General features: G+C 43.7%; 1 protein-coding gene across 3 annotated transcripts in view; it reads left to right on the top strand.

Moving 5' to 3' along the window:
- The window catches only part of antxr1c (ANTXR cell adhesion molecule 1c), a 101,512-nt gene that overhangs the window by 39,175 nt on the left and 45,731 nt on the right, over window positions 1-16,606 (top strand). For 2 of the 3 annotated variants that reach the window (XM_083788044.1, XM_083788043.1), the window contains exons 2-3: window positions 8,531-8,602; window positions 13,481-13,552. In XM_083788044.1, the coding sequence (XP_083644170.1) occupies window positions 8,531-8,602; window positions 13,481-13,552 (144 nt within the window). Of the gene's footprint in view, window positions 1-8,530; window positions 8,603-9,606; window positions 9,619-13,479; window positions 13,553-16,606 lie in introns of those variants that run through there. The other variant, XM_083788045.1, reaches the window with a different exon arrangement.

Genomic DNA, 16,606 nt, shown 5'->3' with positions numbered 1-16,606 from the left:
GCCACAGCATGCCGTGTTGCAAGCTTGCACATCTGCTACAGTATGTTCAATATTTTTGAAAAGTTCAGAAGATTTCAGACTTTTTACTCGTGAATAGAGGGTATGCGTGTGATTAGTGTCCATGACCATAACATCAAACAGGTCCCCTCATATAAATATCTGGGAGTAGGCCTACAGATCGATGAGGACCTGAGCTGGCACACGCATGTTACAACACTGTGTTCTAAGACACACCAACGTCTACACTTTCTCAGAAGACTTAGGCTTTTTGGAGTCAGTAGAAATATCATGTTGACCTTTTACAGAGCTAGTATAGAGTCAATCCTAAGATACGGTATATCCAGCTGGTTTGGCAATCTAACTGTGAAATACAAGTCTCAAGTAAATAGGCTAGCAAACATGGCTGGGAAGATCATGGGCATGTCCACCCCCCCCCCCCCCTACCCCCATCACTCCCCAGGCCATCTTTGAACAAGCAGTGGTGAGACAGGCTCGGAATATTGTATCTGACCCCTTGCATGTACTGTACCGAGAGTACGAGCTGATGCCATCCGGTAGGAGGTATAGAACTCCACGATGTGTATATAATAGATTTAAACACTCTTTTGTTCCCCTGTCAACTAAAATGCTCAATCGGGGATTGCCGAATGCACTTTAATGACTATAGTTGCACTTTATCAAGGGAATGTGTGCAATATCTCTGTTTTAAAACTACTTTCTGGCCTTGACAGCCCATGCATCCAAGCATAAAAATCCAATCTGATTGCATTAAACAACATTAAACAATGTTAAACTCACTTTGCATGTTGCTTTGCCACTCTATTTGCCACTCGATGTGCCATTCACTTTAAGCATGCGCATATACCCTCTATATACTTGAGAATGTACTTATATATAATTTGTCCACCAGTGCCTGGGAAAACGAACCTGAGACAATGCATTTTATTATGTCTGACTGAACTCGGATACATTCCGTTCTCATTTTGCTCTTGTTTCGTGTGGGGTTTCGTCATATCTTGTACCTTGTAAAGACATTAGAGAGAGAGAGAGAGAGAGAGAGAGAGAGAGAGAGAGAGAGAGAGAGAGAGAGAGAGAGAGAGAGAGAGAGAGAGAGAGGGAATTTAGGCGCTCCAGAGCGGGGCAGTTATAGACTAATCTTGCCTGGGTTATACTGGCAAGCCGAGCACGTTGAAGTAATGTCTTAAAAGCAGCTTTTATGGACCGTTGGTTGTGCAACGTGTTCTGTTTCCGTCCTTGTACAGGAGGGTGCATTGAATAGCTCTCTCTAGAGGGGTTATTTTCAACCAGTTTCATATCAGTGTTGATTATGACAGCACATTTTGGGGAAACCATTTGGTTTCATGTTACGCTCGCAAAAAAGAGTTAAAGATCTAATCATTTAGGGGGTCAAGGGTCAATCATTTAGCTGGGGACCACCTGGAACCCCCTAAACTACTTTGACTTTTTTTTTACTATTTTGAAATTATTGTTTTTTTTATAGTTCAACCAGGCGATCTACAACGGCAGGTTGTGAGCTTGTATATTGGCTATTTTAACATACTAGACCTGTACGTGCCCGTCGGCCACCGGCCTACTTGAGAGCGATGCAACTTGGGAACCTAATAATACCCGTTGTCAACTTGTCATAGCACCCGGTTTAACTGTCTGTGTCCCACATGGAGATCTCTGCATCTGTCTGTCTGCCTGTGTGTGCATAGTGCAAACTGACTGTGAAAAGTGGTTAAGTAATCAATTTGAAAAGTGGACTGTGTTGGATTTAGGTTTAGGCTGATCAGGCCCACTGGCAGAGGGGATTCCCACTCCGGGGATTCCCACTGGCAGAGCCTGACCAGAGCATTTTGTGGTGGGTCGTCTGGAGAACCGTGGGTTAGGTCCGACCGACTCGATACCAGGCACTGCACTCCCTGCGGGGGTGTGGACCGCGTGTGTCGATTTCTTGAAAAGAGATGATACTTTTGTACGTTTTATTGCTTATTCAAGACAGTTGGCAGATGGTGCTGAATTATCCTATTATAAGTTATTTGTTTTCCTTAAAAACTGCCCAAAGTTTAGCCTAGTGCAGTGCAAACGGAGTGAGAAAAGTGCCGTTGTTGCACCAGCTGTTAAATCCCCAGGAATAAAACTTTGCTCAGCGCTGTGTGGTCCCAATTCCCAAGGAGTAACATGTTTTGGGGGGAACACTTGTTTTGTTAACTTTCATCATTGTTATGTTGTAACCCATTTTTTTTCACCCAGTGTCAATTATCTAATGTAATCCCATGGGCTCTATACTCCCTCTGCCAACCTGGGGAGAGCAACGGACTACATGACCTCATGTTTCCTTCAATACATGACCTGACAAGCCAATTCATTTCCACCGATAAATGGGAGAACATGCGTTCTCATACACACATATCAAACGCATTTTCTGTGTTCTGCCTGTGTTTTAATGGCCACCACAATGCAATTCCAATGGGAGTCACATGGTTTGACCAAAAAAATTGTGTTTGATGGGGGTGGGGGCAGGAATGACCAATCAAACACAAATGTTTGGTCAAACCATGTGACTTTCATTGGAAAAGCATTGAGGCTGATTGATTGATTGATTGAAGTATTTATTAACAGTTTCAATTACAGTACATTTCAAGCACAACTCAATAAAAAAATATGTTAACTGTGAGTGGACGACACCATAAACAAGCATTATACACTTGTTTACAAGAGGGTCCACCGTTTTCAATTCATCATTGAATTGGCGGCACATCAAACACAGAACACAGCATGTGCGTTTGATATGTGTGATATGTGTGTACGAGGCCTAATGAGTTACCTCAGTCAGTCGGGTTCGCTCGTTTCCCCCATATGTGTCATCATGTCTCTGGCTAGCTCGTTATAGCTAACGATCACCACCACACACATAATGAAAGAACACACACACGCACACACACACACACACACACATGCGCGCGCACACGTACACACACACACACACACACACACACACACACACACACACACACACACACACACACACACACACACACATAAATCTGCCTCTCTCACAACCGTGGAGACATGATTCTACTGTGTAAATGACTCACGTGAGACAGACATGCGCACGATCCATCATCTCCCCCATGCAGCGGAAATGAATGCATGCAGCAGGTCCATCATTAGGGACGACAGCAGCGGTGAGGTGCAGTCTTTTCATTTTCGTCCAGTTTTATGACGCCCCCCCCCCCCTCCCCATGGGGCGGGGGGGGGGGGGGGGGGGGGGGGCACAGAACCTCCTGTGCTTTAATCTCCGGGCCCCCCCGTTTAGTCTGTCTGGGTCCTTAAAGGGGACATTTCACCGCTGTAAGAAACTCCAGTCACAGATTACAGTTGAAATGTGCACCAGAAACATAATGAAGGTCTGTGTGTTTGACTATATAGGGTTTTGACTGGATTCCTACAATGCCCATAATGCTTTAGTGCACTTCCCCTCCTTGTGGAGAGGGGGGGGGGGGGGGCGGGGGGATACATAGTCCAGGAAAAAAGTGAGACCACATATTCATGATAGGTTTTTGGTCATGAACATGGCGTCACGATCAAAATATCTAAAAACACATATTACACACATGAAAAAAGGTGTGAAGTGGACCTTTAATGAAGAGCGCCGGTCAAATTGATGTGTGGTTGCTTTGTACTGTATAGTGTTGATTTTGACAGCGGATTTCGTTTTAGTCATAGGTCTTTGGAATAAAAACTTAATTTAGTTTAGTCATCTGGAATGTCTTAGTGTTAGTCCAGTTTTAGTCGACTAATTTTCATAAGATTTTAGTCGACTAAATCTACAGTTGATGAAGAAATGGGTTGGGAACCATGACTGCAAGTACACAAAGTACAAAAATCTGAATCCTCAGTTTTCATTTAACTTCCAAGAGAGTATAGGCTACAACATGTAACCGAGGGTCCATTCGGTTACATGTGCACCCGTCTATTGAGTTACAAATGGTTAAATGGACAATGTTGGTTGCTTATCCATCATCTGAAAATGCAACATATTATTCCTGCCGTTAAAGGTATATTCAGTGATTTCACTCAAAAAAACGTAGGTTTCGTTTTTGGCTGTGGGACCCAGCCTTTCGTCCAATCAGGATAGAGAGTCAAAAACGAAACCTAAGGTTTTTTGACCCCCAGGGGTTAACTGGGGACAGGGAGGAACTCCTTATATGGCCAGCACACTCTATAGTAGGGAGGATTATCACAACAAAACAAAAAAATAAGTGATATTTGAATTAAGTGAAATCACTGAATATACCTTTAAATGGACAATGTTGGTTGCTTATCCATCATCTGAAAATGCAACATATTATTCCTGCCGTTAAAACAAAAGCACACACTTTAATCACCTGAAGCCTATAAAAAGTGTGAAAAGCAGAAACATCATTATTTTTGTTCTGAAGATCTTGGCTTGTTGAATCCCCCCCCCCCCCCCCCCCCCCCAGCTTAACTTTACTGCGGGCTCATTAAGTTGGGAGGCGTGTAATGACTTTGGTCCTTGTGTGTGTGTTTGGCAAAAAAATGCAGGACTAAGTGTTTTCCTGTTGCACCGCTATACTAAAGAAGACTGCATGGTAGCCTTCCTGTTGCACCACTATATACTAAAGAAGACTGCATGGTAGCCTTCCTGTTGCACCACTATACTAAAGAAGACTGCATGGTAGCCTTCCTGTTGCACCACTATATACTAAAGAAGACTGCATGGTAGCCTTCCTGTTGCACCGCTATACTAAAGAAGACTGCATGGTAACCTTCCTGTTGCACCGCTATACTAAAGAAGACTGCATGGTAGCCTTCCTGTTGCACCACTATATACTAAAGAAGACTGCATGGTAGCCTTCCTGTTGCACCACTATATACTAAAGAAGACTGCATGGTAGCCTTCCTGTTGCACCACTATATACTAAAGAAGACTGCATGGTAGCCTTCCTGTTGCACCACTATACTAAAGAAGACTGCATGGTAGCCTTCCTGTTGCACCACTATATACTAAAGAAGACTGCATGGTAGCCTTCCTGTTGCACCACTATATACTAAAGAAGACTGCATGGTAGCCTTCCTGTTGCACCACTATACTAAAGAAGACTGCATGGTAGCCTTCCTGTTGCACCACTATATACTAAAGAAGACTGCATGGTAGCCTTCCTGTTGCACCACTATATACTAAAGAAGACTGCATGGTAGCCTTCCTGTTGCACCACTATACTAAAGAAGACTGCATGGTAGCCTTCCTGTTGCACCACTATATACTAAAGAAGACTGCATGGTAGCCTTCTTGTTGCACCACTATATACTAAAGAAGACTGCATGGTAGCCTTCCTGTTGCACCACTATACTAAAGAAGACTGCATGGTAGCCTTCCTGTTGCACCACTATATACTAAAGAAGACTGCATGGTAGCCTTCCTGTTGCACCACTATATACTAAAGAAGACTGCATGGTAGCCTTCCTGTTGCACCACTATATACTAAAGAAGACTGCATGGTAGCCTTCCTGTTGCACCACTATACTAAAGAAGACTGCATGGTAGCCTTCCTGTTGCACCACTATATACTAAAGAAGACTGCATGGTAGCCTTCCTGTTGCACCACTATATACTAAAGAAGACTGCATGGTAGCCTTCCTGTTGCACCACTATACTAAAGAAGACTGCATGGTAGCCTTCCTGTTGCACCACTATATACTAAAGAAGACTGCATGGTAGCCTTCCTGTTGCACCACTATACTAAAGAAGACTGCATGGTAGCCTTCCTGTTGCACCACTATACTAAAGAAGACTGCATGGTAGCCTTCCTGTTGCACCACTATATACTAAAGAAGACTGCATGGTAGCCTTCCTGTTGCACCACTATATACTAAAGAAGACTGCATGGTAGTCTTCCTGTTGCACCACTATATACTAAAGAAGACTGTATGGTAGCCTTCCTGTTGCACCACTATATACTAAAGAAGACTGCATGGTAGCCTTCCTGTTGCACCACTATACCAAAGAAGACTGCATGGTAGCCTTCCTGTTGCACCACTATACTAAAGAAGACTGCATGGTAGCCTTCCTGTTGCACCACTATACTAAAGAAGACTGCATGGTAGCCTTCCTGTTGCACCACTATACTAAAGAAGACTGCATGGTAGCCTTCCTGTTGCACCACTATACTAAAGAAGACTGCATGGTAGCCTTCCTGTTGCACCACTATATACTAAAGAAGACTGCATGGTAGCCTTCCTGTTGCACCACTATATACTAAAGAAGACTGCATGGTAGCCTTCCTGTTGCACCACTATACTATACCAAAGAAGACTGCATGGTAGCCTTCCTGTTGCACCACTATACTAAAGAAGACTGCATGGTAGCCTTCCTGTTGCACCACTATACTAAAGAAGACTGCATGGTAGCCTTCCTGTTGCACCACTATATACTAAAGAAGACTGCATGGTAGCCTTCCTGTTGCACCACTATATACTAAAGAAGACTGCATGGTAGCCTTCCTGTTGCACCACTATACTAAAGAAGACTGCATGGTAGCCTTCCTGTTGCACCACTATATACTAAAGAAGACTGCATGGTAGCCTTCCTGTTGCACCACTATACTAAAGAAGACTGCATGGTAGTCTTCCTGTTGCACCACTATATACTAAAGAAGACTGCATGGTAGCCTTCCTGTTGCACCGCTATACTAAAGAAGACTGCATGGTAGCCTTCCTGTTGCACCACTATACTAAAGAAGACTGCATGGTAGCCTTCCTGTTGCACCACTATATACTAAAGAAGACTGCATGGTAGCCTTCCTGTTGCACCACTATATACTAAAGAAGACTGCATGGTAGCCCAGCTGCAGTATTTTACTAACCCATTCTGACCGGGCATTTTGGTGTTGGCATCATGTTATGCTTTAGCTATTGAAAAATAGCAGATCTACAAGCTCATATCGCGCCACCGAGTGGCGCGATACGAGCTTGTAGGTCTGCTATTTTTGAATAATCGAAGAACGACTGACATTTTCAGGATCTGATCTCAGGTCAGAATGGGTTAATCAGACCAGTGTGTGTCCAGTGGAAACCTCGTATGAATCTGATCTCAGGTCAGAATGGGCTAATATACTAACATGTACCATGTTGAGGTGGTCGTGGATGTGTATGATTGGACACAGCATCCTGTCTGTGTTTGTTTGTGCTGAAAAATCGCAAATGCCCAGAAAGTCACCAGAAAGCCACCTGTAATGCCCAGAAGGTTATAATGCCCCATATTTAATGCCCAGAAAAGGTAACGCCCCACTATTACTACTGCAAAACGTAATGATCCATTCATAGCTATAGCCAGAGCCAGTGAGGATTATATATGAGCGTCAGTCCACTTTCTCTTTGCCTTTTTCTTTTCTGTGTCGCCTTATAGCTTGTAACCACTTTAACCATTATTTTTAACCCATTCTGACCTGAGATCAGATTCATACGAGGTTTCCACTGGACACATGCCGGTCTGACGAACCCATTCTGACCTGAGATCAGATTCTAAAAATGTCAGTCATTCTTCGATTTTTTTCAAAAATAGCAGACCTACAAGCTCGTATCGCGCCACTCGGTGGCGCGATATGAGCTTGTAGATCTGCTATTTTTCAATAGCTAAAGCACGACATGATGCTAACACCAAAATGGGTGCCCGTTCAGAATGGGTCAATGATGAGATGTTCTACTGATGAGCTGCAGTAGTTTACACGCCACTAGGTGGCGCTGTGAAGCGCTCACCTCCCTACAGTGTTCAGTATGTTGTTTTTTATGTATACAAAATAAATAATGTAGATAGATCTTTATTGTCATTGTAACAAGTACAACAAAATAAAAAAATGGCCAACCGATCAGTGCATCATAAAACCAAAAACATAAAAACTATGAAAACAAGAACACACACATAACCGTTCTTCATGTTATTGCACTATCCCTATTGCACTTATGATATATTGCACAGTACACTACACACGTAACATGCAGCTGTTATTGCACAAACCCCAATTGTACTTAAAAACAACACAATAAAACATGTATTTCAGCAACGAATAATTTCTTTATTATCTTTTTTTTTTCTTAATATATTTTTTATCCCACGATTTTGTAACCCATTTTTCACCCCTGTGTCAATTCTCTAATGTGATCCTGGGCTCTACACACCCTCCGCCAACCTAGTCCCCATATATTTCTTAGCAGCATTTAATCAGAGCAGTGTGTGTCCAGTGGAAACCTCGTATGAATCTGATCTCAGGTCAGAATGGGTTAATGTGGCTACCGCTGTGGGATAGAAGCTGTTACTGAGTCTGCTGGTCCCTGACGTGAGCACGATATGTTGGCAAAATAGTTGCGTAAATAGCTTTCAATGTGAACATTTTGGAATATGTTATGAAATGTTTTGCCAGTACTGTACGTGCATGCCCAATTAGGAAGGTTAAATGTGTTTAAATTAATATGTATGTTATTATTTTTTTCATCCGTCTTTCAGGTCTGGCAGTGTGAAGAACCACTGGGATGAAATCTACTACTTTGTGGAGAACCTAGCAGAGAAGTTCAAGAGGTATAAGAAGACACACATTTGAACAAACATGTTGAACCGTTCGTTAGAACATGTTATTTAGAAGTTAGAACATGTTATTTAGAAGTTAGAACATGCTAGTTAGAAGTTAGAACATGTGAGTTAGAAGTTAGAACATGTGAGTTAGAAGTTAGAACATGTTAGTTAGAAGTTAGAACATGTGAGTTAGAAGTTAGAACATGCTATAGTTAGAAGTTAGAACATGTGAGTTAGAAGTTAGAACATGTGAGTTAGAAGTTAGAACATGTGAGTTAGAAGTTAGAACATGTGAGTTAGAAGTTAGAACATGCTATAGTTAGAAGTTAGAACATGTGAGTTAGAAGTTAGAACATGCTATAGTTAGAAGTTAGAACATGTGAGTTAGAAGTTAGAACATGTGAGTTAGAAGTTAGAACATGCTATAGTTAGAAGTTAGAACATGTGAGTTAGAAGTTAGAACATGTGAGTTAGAAGTTAGAACATGTGAGTTAGAAGTTAGAACATGTGAGTTAGAAGTTAGAACATGCTATAGTTAGAAGTTAGAACATGTTAGTTAGAAGTTAGAACATGCGAGTTCTAGTTGTACAAGTAGGCTACAACAGAGCATAGCTTCCCGCGGCCATGCCGGCCCACAGGAGCACAGCAGACTAACCACCTCGATGGCCAGCCCGCTCAGACTTCCTTAACATTGCATTTACGAGACACTATATACAGTACTTTTGCATAGACCAGAGATGAATACAGGGTTGGAGTCTGAAACTTTACATACAGATCAACATATGGCACCCTACCCCCCCGCAGGGTAGTCTGTATGGGACCTCTAAAGTGATTGCTAGACGAGACTTGCTTATCACCCTCTGACCAAATGAGCCCAGAAATGTATAGTTGCCCAAAATTACATAGCGTACAATTATTGCGACTATTATGAAATATGGATACCCACATTAGTTAGAAGTTAGAACATGTTAGTTAGAAGTTAGAACATGTTTGTGGAGAACCTATAGCAGAGAAGTTCAAGACAAACATTTTAAACAAACATGTTGAACCGTCTCACTGAATCCTTGGACTATTCTTTAAAGCTCCACCGTGGGGAATTCTTCTTTCTGAAGGTAAATAGACAGTAGTAATGTCCACGGAGCCCTGGGATGCCCTTAAAGAGAAAGCCAGGCCCGGCGCACATCACTCACCCCGGTCACAAACAGCATATCCTCTGTCCCTGGAGCCACAAGCTAGCACAGATGCTAACTCGCTCACAGCTCTGCACCCAGTGGCGTGCACAGACATTTAGAGGGGCAGGTGCTCAAGTGAAAAAAAAGGGCACCTTGTGCAGCGCATTTTCGGGCGGGAACCCATTTTGGTGCTTTAGCTATTGAAAAATAGCAGATCTACAAGCTCATAGCGCGCCACCGAGTGGCGCGCTACGAGCTTGTAGGTCTGCTATTTTTTTTAATCGAAGGACCACTGACATAGAAACATAGCTTTAGATTGTGGGGGCCTAAATAATATAGTAGAAGCGTTTTTTTTTAATCAATGTCACCGCATGGTCCACACACTACAAATTAAGAAAAAAAATAAAACGTTTTTTTTTTTCTTTCTTTTTAAAGAGCACATTGCCAAAAGGGCAGGGGGTGCTCTAGCACCCCCTAGTGTCTATCTGTGCACGCCACTGTCTGCACCGCATGCATCCATCCATGTGACCTGCTATACTGTAAACCGTTGGCTGCCGCTGCGCCTCCCTCCAAGGAAAACGGAAGCAAAGTCAAAATATTCATATTTGGCTGCATGGGCTTCTTCGTGACATTGGATTTTGAGAAAACAACAACAAACCTCTAGAGTCCATTTCACCTGTATGCGATAAATGATTTGCACAGACATCTTATTCATTTATCTATGTAGGCCTACCTTCCAAGACAAATTATTCAAGCTCCAAATCGAGGAGGTTGAGCCGGACGCACAATCTCAGTTTGCTAACAGTCTGCCAAAAAGAACCATGATCCTACAGTAGCTGCACCTCGCGATAACTAGATTATGCATTGTAGGTCGGAGTGGCTTATTGTCGGTATCGACCGAGAGCGGGGGGCGTCTCGGCCCATTTTCAAAGCGCTGGACCCCTGGGAGATGGATTGCTGGGGTGGAGCGTAAAGGCTCACACATACTCCAGTGTGTAGGTGATAAGAAAAAGAAAAGAAAAAAAAAAGAAAATGAAATTCTACAAATGTCTTCTAAATCAGGTCAGTTTTCTGAAAACCTATGTTTCTATGTCAGAGGTTCTCAAACCTATGTTTCTATGTCAGAGGTTCTCAAACTATTTCATGTAAGGAGCCCCAGAATTATATGTGATTGGCCGCCGACCCCCGTCTGAAAATATGTTGTTCCAGGGAACACCCAGAAGCAAAGATTTGAGTTAAAAACATTTGGGCCACATTTTCACGATAAAAAAAGCAGATCTACAGCTTGTAGATCATTTTCAATAGCTAAAGCATAACATAATGCTTGAAACACCAAAAGGGGTTCCCACCCAGAATGGGTTAACCCATTCTGACCTGAGATCAGATTCATACGAGGTTTCCGCCGGACACACACTGGTCTGATGAACCAATTCTGACCTGATATCAGATTCTAAAAATGTCATGAGCTTGTAGATCTGCTATTTTTCAATATCTAAAGCATAACATGATGCCAACACCAAAATGGGTGCCCGGTCAGAATGGGTTAAGTGGAAGCATTTGACAACCGTATTGGGAGACTATCTCGAACCGAACCAACCATTTTACCATTATACCTAAACCTTCTGGAACGTATAATAGAACAATAATAATTTCTCTAGAAACATGTATTTCTCCTACTGGGAATTGAATCAATCAATTACCATTGCTATTCTTCACATTACCATTACAGATGTCATAACACCGCAACAACTAACACACCAACAATGCATTATGGGTATTGTAGTGTCGGGTTCACATCAATCAAACCTGTTTTTTTGCCAATGTACTCCAACAGTCTGTTTGTCGCAGCTTGTTGTTTATGGCGAGAACGATGATAAATTCATTCACACATTAAAAATCTAATGGAGTATAATTACAAAAATCGAATCGACTCCCGATAGCAATGACAAACATATTATCCAGGAAGGAAACATTCGCCGGGCTAGATTCATGTCCACCAGATGGCATGGATCTGAAGTGGGGCGGTATATCGTTTCGTTTATAAAGCCACGGCAGCCACCTGCGCTTTCATGAAACAAAGTTGTTGACGTCGTTGTTTCCGTACAAACATCCCGTGAGCTTCAAACGGCACGGATCAACAACAACAACCCTGCTCGGCAAACAATGTGACACGTGTGCGTGGCGTGTGTGGCGTGCATGCGTGCGTGCGTGCGTGCGTGCCTTCAAGCATGAATCTGTGTGCTCGCTTGTTTTCAAAAATACATTGTGTGCATGCATATCATGTGCATGAACACGCGTGCGCGCATGCTTCACACACATGCAGCCTTAATCCCATGTCTGCAGCATTAATCCCATGTCTTTGAAGTGAATGTGTTTCATTATTTTTGCCTACATGTTTATCCAAATCATTTTTAATTTTCACCAGAAGAACGCTGACACATCTAAAGCATGGCTGTGATATATCAAGTGGTTTATCCCATTTAGACCTGAGACCAGATTCTACAAAAACATTCTTCCAAATCCTGACAAAAAAAAATGTGAAAGAATATATATTCAAAGAATTGCAAACACATTTTCACAACTTTTCAAAAATAGTGCCGCGCTACGAGCTTGTAGATATTATTTTTTTTCCAACAGCTATACAGTATAAAATAATGGTTAAAAGTTGTTAAAAGCTATACGCGACACAGATGCGGCGTTCCCGTCATAACTGGTTTATAGTCAGTGTCAAAGCTGACTGGGGGACAACATGGCTGCCAAAACCTCAAACCTCTCGAGTCAACACGTCTCTGTGACTCACCACCCGTCTTGCTGGATTTATTTATGGACCGTATGTGTGTCTTGTGTACACAAAACAACATGACATAAAAGAGTATAGAGCAGCTTTACAATGACAATTCCAATACATAAACTAGTAAAACACGCACATCACTATTAGTGGAGGAGGTGTTTGGGTGCAAAAGTGACATCAGGAAAAGAGAAGAGAACCCGCACACTCATCTGCTCCAAAAGTGTATTATTGACGACGTTTTTCGAGCCAAGGCTCTTCATCTGGTCAAACTGGAGTTCATCTGGTCAAACTGGAGTTTGACCAGATTAATTCCAATACATGAAACATGTAACTCTTGCTCTTTATATCCCTTGAGCCCCATGCATGCAGCATCCATATTCTGGGTATATGAACAATAGCCAAACATAGCAAGAGCAACATGTTGAGATTTGGGGCCCTTTACTGTATAGCTTGCCTTAGTTATATATTACCCTTTACCCCCTAAGCCATTTATACTATTTTGAAAAACATTTTAAAATAAATAGTCCCATCTACAAGCTCACAATGTGCCGACGATCACGGCTATTTTCACAATTTTAAAATACTTTTCAAAATGGCACAACAGTTTTAGAGATGTGGGCTAAGGTGGCTTGCAAGATACGGACAAGTATAGATGGAGAAAAAAGTCGGAGCGGAGTATTGGTTCACCAACCTATGAACCTCCCTCCTCTCCTCCTCTTCCTCCTCCTCCCCTATTATTTATGCGGAGAACACTGGCGTCACAAAAGTTGGAGCGACGTTATTGGTTGATGTGTAATACAAGGTGGTTCACTCCCACTCCTATGTCACTTTTTTTTTTTGCTGTTTCTAGACCTTTTTGTGATGGTTGACCAGGCAGTAGTCTGGTATATATATAATGTTGTTGTTCTTGCTTTGTTTCAGCCCCATGCTGAGGATGTCCTTCATTACATTCAGCTCCAGAGCATCGACCATCATGAAGCTGACAGAGAACAGGTAAGCCATGCCTCCTCCCAGAGTCCCAGCATATCCACCATCATGAAGCTGACAGAGAACAGGTACGCCATGCCTCCTCCCAGAGTCCCAGCATATCCACCACCATGAAGCTGACAGAGAACAGGTAAGCCATGCCTCCCAGAGTCCCAGCATATCCACCATCATGAAGCTGACAGAGAACAGGTAAGCCATGCCTCCCAGAGTCCCAGCATATCCACCATCATGAAGCTGACAGAGAACAGGTGAGCCATGCCTCCCAGAGTCCCAGCATATCCACCATCATGAAGCTGACAGAGAACAGGTAAGCCATGCCTCCCAGAGTCCCAGCATATCCACCATCATGAAGCTGACAGAGAACAGGTAAGCCATGCCTCCTCCCAGAGTCCCAGCATATCCACCATCATGAAGCTGACAGAGAACAGGTAAGCCATGCCTCCTCCCAGAGTCCCAGCATATCCACCATCATGAAGCTGACAGAGAACAGGTAAGCCATGCCTCTCAGAGTCCCAGCATATCCACCATCATGAAGCTGACAGAGAACAGGTAAGCCATGCCTCTCAGAGTCCCAGCATATCCACCATCATGAAGCTGACAGAGAACAGGTAAGCCATGCCTCCCAGAGTCCCAGCATATCCACCATCATGAAGCTGACAGAGAACAGGTACGCCATGCCTCCTCCCAGAGTCCCAGCATATCCACCATCATGAAGCTGACAGAGAACAGGTAAGCCATGCCTCCTCCCAGAGTCCCAGCATATCCACCACCATGAAGCTGACAGAGAACAGGTAAGCCATGCCTCCCAGAGTCCCAGCATATCCACCATCATGAAGCTGACAGAGAACAGGTAAGCCATGCCTCCCAGAGTCCCAGCATATCCACCATCATGAAGCTGACAGAGAACAGGTGAGCCATGCCTCCCAGAGTCCCAGCATATCCACCATCATGAAGCTGACAGAGAACAGGTAAGCCATGCCTCCCAGAGTCCCAGCATATCCACCATCATGAAGCTGACAGAGAACAGGTAAGCCATGCCTCCTCCCAGAGTCCCAGCATATCCACCATCATGAAGCTGACAGAGAACAGGTAAGCCATGCCTCCTCCCAGAGTCCCAGCATATCCACCATCATGAAGCTGACAGAGAACAGGTAAGCCATGCCTCCTCCCAGAGTCCCAGCATATCCACCATCATGAAGCTGACAGAGAACAGGTAAGCCATGCCTCTCAGAGTCCCAGCATATCCACCATCATGAAGCTGACAGAGAACAGGTAAGCCATGCCTCTCAGAGTCCCAGCATATCCACCATCATGAAGCTGACAGAGAACAGGTAAGCCATGCCTCCCAGAGTCCCAGCATATCCACCATCATGAAGCTGACAGAGAACAGGTAAGCCATGCCTCCCAGAGTCCCAGCATATCCACCATCATGAAGCTGACAGAGAACAGGTACGCCATGCCTCCCAGAGTCCCAGCATATCCACCATCATGAAGCTGACAGAGAACAGGTAAGCCATGCCTCCCAGAGTCCCAGCATATCCACCATCATGGGCAGCAATCAGCAATCAAACACAAATGTTTGGTCAAACCACGTGACTCCCATTGGAAAAGCATTGAGGCCATTTAAGTAGGCCTACAAGCATGCAACGCGGCACGAAGTGATGCGCTGTGAGCTTGCACATCTGCTATTTTTTTTTATACGTAGCTAACGTGAAAATCTAACATGACACCTTTCCCGCGGTTTTAATGGCACAAAGGCAAACATAGTCAAATCCTGAATGTTAAAGATGGAGTGCCACAATTTTTTAATTTTTCCAGTTTTTCATGTGTCTATGAGGTGACAGTACTTCATTAGACACCCTGGATTTGTTTTTATGCGCAATGGTGTATTAACTTTGTATTTAGGGTTTCTTCCTGGAGGCTGAACCCTTGACAGTCAAACGGGCCAATGAAGTAAACAGCAATATAGTGACATCACACTAAGCCCCTCCCCTAACCCCTCTTTATCATACAACTACAGCTGTGGGTGCGGCTTCAGTTCAGGTGGATCACCGCCCATCACCACCCACCAGGCAAACCAGGCATACTTAATTAACTGGTGGGCGTGTCCACTTAAAAGCATGATTTTAACAAATACTGTACAATTTTTGGAAAGAGTTCTTCCACCTTATATTTTAATAATACCTGATTATCATGTTTTAGGGTGGGAAAAAATCGTGGCACTCCATCTTTAAAATTAAACACACTATATAGACCGGTGCCCGGCTGTGTAGAGCACCGAGTCGGTAACGATGGAAGTTGGAGATCCGTGCTCCACCCGGCTCTATGCAATACCCGTTGTTGTACCCGTACCCGTACCCGTCCATTAGCAATGAGCATTTTACTGTGTACTAGTTTTGAGTCTGACAAATGTAACCAAACAGCCGTCAGCGTTGACACTGAGCTGGCGTTCCTGTTGCGGGTTTTGTGCGACATTACGCTGACAATGTGCACGCCTCCTCAGCGCCGTGACAGTCACATGATCTGACCAGAAAACCCACTTCCTCTGCAGGCTCTGCAGAACCACACAGAGCTATAGTGGGTTCTTGTGCTGGGCCGTGGCTCAGCGGTCCAGGCACCTTGGCCCGGTAGTCCAAGTCTGGCTGTGCCGCGGGTTTGACTCCCGAACCCTTTACTGCATCTCTCTCCCCCATTTCCTGTCAGCCTACTGTCTGTCCCTCTAAATAGAAGATAAAGGCGAAAGCCAAAAATAAATAAGAAATAAAATAAAAGCATGTTCTTGCGCTGGGCTGTCCCTCTGTAGCAGTGTTGATGTCGTCGACTAATGCTATGACAAAAAAGAAAGTTCGTCGACTACCTTTTTTCACTGACGAAAACTAAATGGAAACTAAGCTATGACGACTGAAACCATTGACAGTTTCATCAGCAATTACAAACTAGACTGCACTGTTAGGAAGGGACTATAGTGGACAAGAGACCCAGTATAAGTGATTTTACACTTGCATGCTGCATGCTGAAAATAGCTACAAGCTCACAACGCGTCGTGCTGCGACGTTACGA

This window comes from Protomyctophum parallelum (assembly GCF_964188405.1).
Source record: "Protomyctophum parallelum genome assembly, chromosome: 17".
Classification (NCBI taxonomy): Eukaryota; Metazoa; Chordata; class Actinopteri; order Myctophiformes; family Myctophidae; genus Protomyctophum; species Protomyctophum parallelum.
The sequence above is the reverse complement of the archived record's forward strand: the minus strand, read 5'-3'. Positions and strand labels throughout refer to the sequence as shown.